The 10,126-nt window shown below is 56.3% G+C and overlaps 1 protein-coding gene across 1 annotated transcript in view; it reads left to right on the top strand.

The window, feature by feature from the left end:
* CAMTA1 (calmodulin binding transcription activator 1) overlaps window positions 1-10,126 on the top strand; it is a 1,095,522-nt gene that overhangs the window by 982,514 nt on the left and 102,882 nt on the right. Inside the window, exon 8 of the mRNA XM_045299056.1 lies at window positions 8,796-8,936. Coding sequence (XP_045154991.1) covers window positions 8,796-8,936 — 141 coding nt within the window. The remainder of the gene's footprint in view (window positions 1-8,795; window positions 8,937-10,126) is intronic.

Below are 10,126 nucleotides of genomic sequence, written 5' to 3'. Positions count from 1 at the left end.
CCCCCACCCCCGCCTGTCATTCATTCATTCCAGCAGCAGGGATGCAGTGTCCAGGGCTCTGCTGGGGACACAGGGGGCACCCTGGAGTGGACTGCAGAGGCTCCGGTGATGACCAAGCGCTCGGTGCCTTAAAACTACAGAAAAACATCATCATCACATCCCCCCCAAAGGCAAAGGTCCTTCCTGTCTCCCCAACCTCAGGTCACTCCAGGCCTTCCGTGGCTTGTAGACAGACCATCATCACAGGGCTGGCCTGCCTCTGACGCCTTGCCTCTGTGTCTCACCTCCTGTCCTGTCACAAGCACCCTAAACCCAAACAAAAAAACAAACCCACTGCCCTTGAGTGTATTCCAACGTACAGAAGCCATACGTGGAGTTTCTGAGCTCGCCCATCTTGACAGGAGTAAGACAGCCTCGTCTTTCTCCAGAGGAGCGGCTGGTGGGTTTGAACGACTGACTTTGTGGATGGCAGTGCAATGCCTAACCCACAGTATCATCAGAGCTCCTATATTTATACACACACTTTGGTTGGTTGAAGTTGAAGCCCCGGTAGCATAGTGGGTTAGGCATTGGGCTGCTAACCTACAGGTCAGCAGTTCAAAACCACCAGCTGCTTTGCAGAAGGCAGCTGAAGCTTTATACACTCATAAAGAGTTACAAGCTCGGGACTCTCGGAGGCGGTTCTACCCTGTGCTATGCGGGTCTCCGTGGGTTGGAATCACTGGGGGGCAGTGAGAATGAGTTATTTTGAGCTAGGGTGATTTTGAGCTAGAGTCTAGGGGTGCAAATGGCTCGTGTTCTCAGCAGCAAACCATAAGTTTCAAAGTGCCTTGGAAGAAAGGCCTGGCAGTCCGCTTCTGAAAAGCCAGCCAGGAAACACTCTGGAGCCCTATCCTACTCTGACATACAGGGGTCTCCGTCAACTGGGGCCGGCTTCTGGCAACAGGGGTGGGGGCGAGGCACCATTATTCCTATTATTCCAGAATAACTTCCTGTAACCTACCTGATCGCATCTTCAAGCACCTCATTTCCAAACAAAGACACCTGTCCACATGCCAGAGGTTAGAACTCCAACACACCTTTTTAACGGACACTGGTGGTGACACGGATGCTGTCACCACCTGGGAGGGAGGTGGAGGAGGTGTTAGCGTCAGAATCCACTGCCAGTATTTACATCTCCAATTGTCCGGGTTCTTGTTCAATCAAAGGAGAGAGAGGCCGCTGGCCATCCCTTTAGACCAGTGTTTCCCAGAGTGAGCCATCCTGCCCCCTGGTGGGGCAGCACTGGAACAGTGCGGGGGTGGGGGGCTACAAAACCAAATAGCTACACTCGATCCTGCATTATGGGCTACAGTACAAAAACGGTCATTGCTGGGGTTGGGGGGGAGGGGCACTGATTAATTTTTTTCTGAAAGGGGGGCAGTGGGCCAAATAAGTTTGGAAACCGATGCTTTAGACAAAGGCTGCCTCCCCGTGGGTATCACGTACTGGCACCTCAGGGGGCAGCTAAGTCCAGGGTCTCCTAAAAGACAAGATGGAAATGATCTGGAAATCTGCGTGGTCCCCTACCCTGCCTTCTGCTGGACAGACCGCCTTCTCTTGAGTGAGGTCGGGAAGAAGGGGCTGCAGCCACAGCAAGGCGGAGGTAGGAAGAGAGAGCCCCAGGCCTGGGCGTTCCCCCAGCGGACAGCTCGAGATCACAGCAGAAGCTGATTCCCTCCTGGCCACGTGGCTTCGCTGAACAAGCAGGCCTTGAAGCGCCTGCACACCTCTATCTCCGCACACAGAACCGCCATCCTTGGCACAAAGCTACTTAGCCAATCCAGAGGCAGGTGACTCTGAGAGCCTCCGAGTGGCCCAGTGGTGCCATGTCCCAGCGTGGAAACACTCAAGCAGGGCCACTTCTGTCACGGAGTCCCTGGTTGGTCACCTGGGAGACCAGCTCCCAAGGATGACGGCGAGCACCATCCCATGCGGTGGGAATTGCCCCCAGTGGGGCACCTTGACAGACTGTCATGGACTGGCTCAGTCCCCCCTTCATGCCCTTGGTTCCCTACTTCTCCCCTCCACTGTCCAGCCCACCCTAAAGAAAGACCACTGCACCGCCGCCGGCCCCCCCCTCCACCATTGCACGAGGACACTGGACGCTGGATCCCTGACTTGACGCTCCTCATTCAGGTCAGCAAACAATCAGAACCACGAATCACAAGAGGCACCTGTGTTCTCTCTCTCTCTCTCTCTCTTTCTCTCTCTCTCTCTCACACACACACACAAACACACACACACACACACACACACGCACTTGCTCCATCCTGTCCCCCTCAGTGTCCGTGCCTGTCACAACGACAGTTCTGGGAATCTTGTCCTGAGGACCACCAGGAGGCCACGCCTGGAGCAGAGACACGGGGACACTGAATAGTACACGGGCGTCTGGATGCGCAAAGTGAAACCTAATGGAAATTTCATCCGGCTGAACCAAGAAATCAGAAGCAGGGCCTGTGTTCCTGTCAACAAGAATACAGGAAAACTAATCCAGGCAGCTGCCATTTCCCAGTGACCTTGTTGCCATGGAGACAGCCTTCCAGTGTCAACAACTCGGAGGAATCCTAGCCGCTTTCATTCATCCGCGGGAAGCACGTGGCCGCACGTGGCCGCTGCCTCCCTCCTCCCATCTGGCATCACGTGGTTCCTAAGGAGGGCGACCACGTATCCGGGGTTGTCTCCATCTACACCATTGCCCAGACAAATGATGACCGTGGTCCCTTCCAGGTGGCCTCTTCGTGGGTCTTTCTTGGGTGGGAGCTGCCGGGTGAGAGGACTGGATGAGCCCAGAGAGATTTTCTTTTCTTTTTCTTTTCTTTGCGGGGGAGGGGTGGGGTGGTGGAAGGGACTTCCACAGCCCCTCTGGGAGCGATTGTCTTTGTCAACACCATCACCACTCGTCCTTGTCACCTACTGGCCAGAGAACCAAGAAATCACGCCCTGTGCAAAACAAACAAACAAAACAAAAGCCAGTGGTGATGCCAGTAGGAGCAGATGCCTTGTCCACTTGTCTGCCTTCAACACTGAGAGCCGCTCCTGTCCCACGCCACAATCTAAAATTGTTCAAGAACCATAACTATGTGTATACGGGCAAATGAAATCACCATTATCTGAATGGTGTCCTTAAATGTTTTATTAATGAAACTATGATCGTTTCACGTCCCTTTCCAATTGTACCTCAGAGCCGCATCTGGCTCTCAAGCCGCAGCATGCCGGCCAACGCTTGTTCTAGAAGTGACCGCCACCCTACAGAGCCAAAGGGGTCCAGGCGGGCACTCTCACTGGTTCCGAGGGCCCCGTGCTGCAAGGGGACCTGTCCTCGATCTCCTCTCTGACTCCAGGTCCCCCTCCTCTGCAGAGCCTCCTGGCAGGGCTTCCCAGAGCAGAAGCCCCCACCCGGCTCACATGGCCCATGCCCGCCGCCCCTCAGAATCCCCAGGCCCCTTGGAGAATGAGGCTGTGCATTAGATGAAAGAGGTGCCGTTTCACAGATGATGAAACCGAGCTCACGAGGCACGAATGGAGGTTCTTCCCGAGAGCTCACGGCCCGAGAGAAGGGCCGCAGCCCCACGGGTCCCCTCCTAGTCCTGGGTCAGGATTCCAGTCTCCTCTTCCCACGGAACCTGCTGGGGCCCTGAGCACCCTGCCTTCCACCACTTCAAGGACAGTCATGAACGGCTGCCCCTTGGTCCCCGGGAGTATAATTTGGCGGGCCCCTCCCCCGCCTTCACCTCAGCCCCCATGATGCAAACTCTGGGAGAGGCGCTGGTGCCTCTGAGGCAAACCACCCCCCGCGTGAGCTGCCCAGAAACGAGCTCTCCTGAGGTTGTCTTTGTACACAGATAAGCCCGGTGTCCGTGAGTCTGCGGCAACTGTCAGTGTGGTTGTTCCACGCTTCAGGCTTTCAATGGCTGGTTTTTCAGAACTAGGTCACCAGGCCTTTCTTCTGAGGTGCCTGGAGGGGGCCAGGGGGCCAACAGCTGAGGGTATTAAAGCTGCTACCTGGACCCCTTTGTCAATAAAATGAGATTCTAATTCCTGCCTGAGAAGCAGTTGAGAGATTAGCGATGTAATCTCTATGCTAATGGCTCTCAAGCTCAAAGATGCTTTCTCATCCCCTGAGGGGCTTCTTAAGACCCCAGAGCTGCTGATGCAGCAGATCAGAGTGGAGCCTAGCAGTGGGTGCCTGAAAGGCTGCAGAAATCATATTTGAAGAGCCGCCGCTATGGGCCCGCCCACAGTGGGTGCTGATATTACTTATTCATTTCTGGACAGGGCTCCGCGTCCACAGAACCTCGCCTGGCATCTAGTGGGCATCGTCACTTTTGGGGTGGTTATTATTATTGAGACATGAGCTTTGCTTACAGTTCAAACTCAAAACCAAAGTCACGCCATCGGGTCGGTTCCCCCTCACAGCAACCCTACAGGACAGGGCAGAACTGCCGGTGAGCTTCAGAGACTGAGAAAGCCTCCTCTTTCTCCCGAGGAGCGGCTGGTTAGAGGAAACAGGGCAGGGCTAAACAAAGTGAGAGGGGGCAGACGAGGGTGGGGCTGCCTGTGACATTGACCACGTGTTTCTTCACCCCAGCAGTCTTTCCTGAGCATCTACTGTCCCTCTGGGTCTCGCCCCCGGGGGACAGAGCACTGAACACTCAGGACTCCCGGGGGGCTGTGCTGGGAAGGAGGAAAGGCAGATTGCCAGTGGCAGAGGTCGGAGGCATTCTGGAAAGTCACTGATTTGGGAACTGTCACAATATTCCAAGCTTGAACCCATATACATTTATACACACGGAAACATATGCACACATGCACACAAGCACATATGCACATGCAGACATAAGACAAACATTGACACACATATACATTCATGCTAACAGAGACACAAACAGACATGCACAGAAAGATGCACACAGACACATGTACACACTCATGCACATATGTATGCATGTTACATACATATACACTCGTGCACACAGAGAGACACATACTTACGTATACACACATGCACATGCATATATATATATACAATATGCCCCATGCATACACAGAAACACCTATACAAAACGCAAGCACATAGAGACACATCCACACAGAGAAATGCGTGCATATGCATATACACAGAGACACATGTACACAGGCAGGCACACAACTCAAGTGTGCAGGGGTCGATCATTGGGGCTGGTGGGCCCAGCCTGAGAGCCCAAGTTGGAGGAAGGGCTGACCTAGAGATGGGAGTGGGGAGCTACCCCGAGCCCACGTAGCCTGCTGCTAGCACAAGTTCTTGATCTCTTCCCAGGGGCCTGCAGCAGGGCCACCACCGGAGAGGCCCTTTGAGGGCGACTTGCTGTGAGGAGGGGTGCGGCCCTTGCAGCCCTCTCATCCACATCTCAATTACCCCTCCCAGTGGTTGGCTGCCTCTCGGGTAAATTGCTCATCGGAAGATGCTCTCCAGAGCACAGGCCACATGCTGCTGCCATTGATTTCATGTTGATTATTCATATTAGTGGCAGCACAGCTGCCTGGCCGGGGCGTCATAATTAGGGTAAACATCCTGTACAGGCCCCCTTGCCACAGCCCTGCCCACCCAGCAGCCTCACGCCCTGGACACCTACGACCAGGGGAGCAGGGTTGTGGGGTGGGGAGACGACTGGAGCAGCTCCCTTGACCAGGGCCACGGGGCCCTTCCGAGTGTCCCTGTCCCATGCAGGCTCACCTCCCCTGCACCTGCTCTTCCCCATCCTGAGGCCCTCCCCCACCCTGGCCTTCCTGGGCACCAGCTGAGCGACCCTGGAGACCACCGCTCAGCCCCATCGACGGGGTGGGTCCAGCATGGACTGGGCTGAAAACTGGTGACCAACAGGGCTGAGAATGAGCAGCCGTACTTCCTCCCCTGAAGTTCTGGTACAGGGGATGATGTCCCCCCCGCCACCGCCACCACCCTCCTGGAGACCCCTGTATTACAGAGCAAACCCACTCCCATCGAGTTTCCTTCACTGTCATCTTGACAGGCAGTTTGCCAGACCTTCCTCCTGCGCATCCCCTGGGTGGGTTCGAACTGCCAACCTTTAGAATTAATAGAATGCAAACTGTTTCCACCACCCAGGCACTCTCTCAGTTGCACAAGAAGTCATTTTTTCCCCAGGAATCCCCTTTCTCTCCTGGGCTCTCCACCATGCTTCCCCTGCACCGGCCTTGAACTTGTAATGCACTTTGAAAGCAGTTTCCCTTTGGCTGCAGTTACAAGGCAAGGAAGAAGGTGCACACTCATGTGTGTGTGTGTGTGTGTGTGGGTGTGTGGTGCCCGTGCATGCGTGCGTGCTACCCTTCTTTCCCAAGCCCTTTTCCCTGCAGAAACCTTCCCGCTGATTCATGTCGCGTCAGAAAGCAGAGCAAGCCAGGGTAGAAGCCGTCTTGATAGTATTTGATATTCAGAACCAACAACTCCCCCATCTTGGAGGAGGGGGCTTGCTTCCCACCACCCCCATCACCCCCAGAGGGAGGGAGGGAGACAATCTGCGTACTGGATGTGCCAAGACAGTCGGTGATTTGCATTAACATCCCAAAGTTCTCTGCTTGCAATCTGTCACCCTTCACTGGGTTTTCGCTTTATAACCTTCACAACATACAGAGGAGAAGAGCAGACAGGGGAGCCCCTGGACGGGCACCATGGGGCTTGAGAGAGCATCTGCTCTCCACTGTCAGGCGAGGAGGGGCCCAGGTCAGACACTCGAGAGACTCAGACCAGCTCTGTGGATGGGGGCTGGGCACAGCCATGTGTCACTTCCCTCGGTCTACTCAGCTGTAAATGAGTGGTCTGAGGAGGGCTTGAGCCCAAGAGAGCCTTGGGGCACTGGGACAGGCCAGTGGAGCCCCTGCCCCTTCCACCTTCCCTCCCCTTCTGCTGTTTTCCGTAGGGGATTTCTGGAGTCCCTGGGTACCATGCAAGCGGTTAACTTGTTCGGCAGCTAAGTGGAAGGCTGGAGGTTTGAGGCCACCCAGAGGTGCCTGGGAACAAAGGCCTGGTGATCCACATCACATAAAACAGCTCGAAAAACTCTGTGGAGCTCAGTTGTCCTCTGGCACACAGGGGCGTCTCCACGAGGCAGGGCCAACTCCACAGCAGCTGATTTGCTGGCTTTCTAGGTAGAGGTCAACTCTGATTTGAGAAAAGGACCCCATAGCCATTGTGAGGTTTGAAGAATCCTGGTTTGGACCTTCCCTTAGAACTGCGTTGCTGGAAGACAAGGCCCTAGGAGAAGAGAGCATGCCCAGATGGGGCCTGAGTCAGCAGGACACGGATTCCTGGGCCTGCCGGCAATTCTAGAGGGAGCGTAGGGTCAAAAGGAGGTGGCAAACCTGCCCAAGCCCAAGCTCCAGGAAGATGCCACTCTAGCCCCACCCACCCCCCTCCGTGCCAGACTCACTGGGCAGGCAGCTGGGTCTGTGGACCTCCAGAGCAGCCTCAGCAGGTAAGCAGAAGGCAATGACAGCAAGCAACCCCTGGGCAGGTAGCAGGGAGGAGAGTGGCTACCCGGAGATGTTGGTGCCCCTGGCTGAGCCGCCTTCCCCAAACCCAGGGCCACAGCATCAGCATAGCCACGGGCAAGGCCAGCGCTGCCCCAAGGCTTGTCCTTGGCACACCCTCCCACTAATGGCTGTGGCAATACCACCCTTTGTTGTGTGCAACAGGAACAAAGACCTGACTTTCTCCCGACTGCTGGGGGTCACAGGTTATTATGCCCATTTCACAGATGACAAACTGAGGTTCAGAGACATGGGCTGGCCAAGTCACATGGCAAGTAAAAATCAGGCTGGCCTCCCCCCTAGGTGCGCCTCAGACTCCAGCCCCTGCCCACCCGTTTGGCTAACTCTCTGTCCAACCTGTCTCCTTGGCGCCCCTCACCGAACAGCAGGGTTGGCACTGTCACAGGGCTGCCCTGGGTCCATGTGAGAGATGGGACCAGCCACACAAGAAGGGCTTTGCTTCCAAGTTGGCAAAGTCCCCAGCCTCTCCCTCGTGTGACCCTGCAGCCCTGCCCTGGCCACAGCAGCCTCAGGGCCCTCTGGGAGCCTCAGCCACTGGCTCAAACCCCTGGGCCAGAGAAGCATCAGGTCCAGGACCCTCCAGGCTCGGCTCCTCTGGGAGAGGAGCAGGACACAGGGCTTGAACTCAGACCGCATGCTGCTGGACACAGGCTTTGTCTTAGACTTCCAGCCCCTTCCTGCCTGGCAGCGGGCAGCCCATCCTCCCTCATCCTTGGGCCCTGCCCAAATTCTGGAACTGTATGGGTCCTGGGCTGCAGGGGTGACCTGAAACCCCAGAGCTGCCATAGAAGGTGGGGGTCATCTGTCCCCACTAGCCATTGGGGCACCTTTGGAACAGAGAAGCCTTTGGTGAGGCAGGAACCCTCTGGGGGACTCCTTCCACATAGCTCCTCCCTGTGGGTGGTCTGGGGGACCCCCAGTACCCTACAAGTCTCCTCCAGAGCCCTTGCCCCCTTTCTTCACCCTGGGACCTTAGAGAAAAAAATTCTAGGTGAGCTGATCCCCTGGCCTGTACCCCAGGAAAGGGATGAGAGGACAGCCAGGAAGGGGCTGGGCGACAGACTCCCCAGGAGATGCGGAGTCCAGTGACATCCGGATGATCTGCCCCCACCCCCCGACCACTTCATGCTCTTCCAGCTGCGGGCTGAGAGCCATACAGCCCCTGTGGACCCCCACAGACCCCTGATGGCCCCTGCCTCTCTCCACAGTCCACGGTATCAAGTGGACCTGCAGCAATGGAAACAGCAGCTCGGGCTTCTCGGTGGAGCAGCTGGTGCAGCAGATACTCGACAGCCACCAGACCAAGCCCCAGCCCCGGACCCACAACTGCCTCTGCACCGGTAGCCTGGGTGAGCAGGGCTGGGGTGGGTGCTATGGGAGGACGGGCAGCCGTGCCATCAGGATGTCCCACGAGGGGAGGGCCAAGGACCGAGCAACACCATAGAACCCCCAAATCAAACCAAACTCACTGCCATCCAGTCAACACTGAGTTATTGCGACCCTATAGGGCGGGTAGAATGGCCCCCTCTGAGTTCCTGAGACTGTAACTGTTCATGGGAGGAGGAAGCCTCATCTTTCTCCCAAGAAGCAACTGGTAGGTTTGTCCTGTACAGCTTGAAGATCACAGCCCAACGCATGACCACCAGAGCTCCTCCACAGCACCCGGCAGGCCCAAAGCAGACCTTGCCCCTGTCCTGCTCACAAGCTCGTGGTCACCCACTGTCGGCGGTTTCCAGGCAGACAGTTCCCTCTTGGACTGGGACCGGGGCAGCAAGCAGGGGAATGCAGATGGCTGGGGCTCTGGGCCTCCCACTGTCCACCCCCACTACTGCCCTGCGGGCACCTGTTCCCCAGCCCCCAGCATGGGGATGCTGGGGTTGGCCAGCGAGAGGACCCCTGAGTCAAGCGGTCCATTCAAACTCAGCCTCTTCTCTAACCTCTGACTCCTGGCACACCACGCCTCCCGCTGCAGCCTGGCGCCCCTGTGATTCTGATCATGCTATTTGCTCTTTGTGACGTGTGGGCGCCCCCTCGGCTGCTCTAATTGGCTATTTCCATTAGGGGGTCATCTCACTTCTTCCCCAATGCTTCGGAAATTTCGGAATCTTGGTGGTGAGGCAGTATCAGGATTGGGGACCAATCCATCCGTCTATCCAAAGAGAAGTGACCCTAACGTGATAGGAATCAAAATAATGGCAGGGCCAGCTGAGGGAGTGAAAAGCTGCTCAGGGGAAGGGCTCCAAGCCCCAGTAAGAGGCTCAGTGCCACAGACTCCTGCAGATGGAGGGCTCAGCACTGGCCTAGGAGTTAAAGAGGGTTTCGCCTCCTGAGTCAGCCACAGGCCCCAGCTAGCACATGGCGGTGCTGGTCTGACCCAATACCTTTGTTTGCCAGGCTGTACAACCAGCACCACCACAACCATAACCACTGTTATCACCATCACTACCACCACTACCACTACCACAGCACCACCTCCATCATCACTACAATCACCACCACCTCCACCATTATCACCATCACCATCACCACCACCACCACC

This window comes from Echinops telfairi, unplaced genomic scaffold (genome assembly GCF_000313985.2).
Source record: "Echinops telfairi isolate 266 unplaced genomic scaffold, ASM31398v2 ScPeMD7_7457;HRSCAF=8495, whole genome shotgun sequence".
NCBI classification, from domain to species: Eukaryota; Metazoa; Chordata; class Mammalia; order Afrosoricida; family Tenrecidae; genus Echinops; species Echinops telfairi.
Note: the sequence above shows the minus strand (reverse complement) of the source record. Positions and strands in the feature narration are given on the sequence as shown.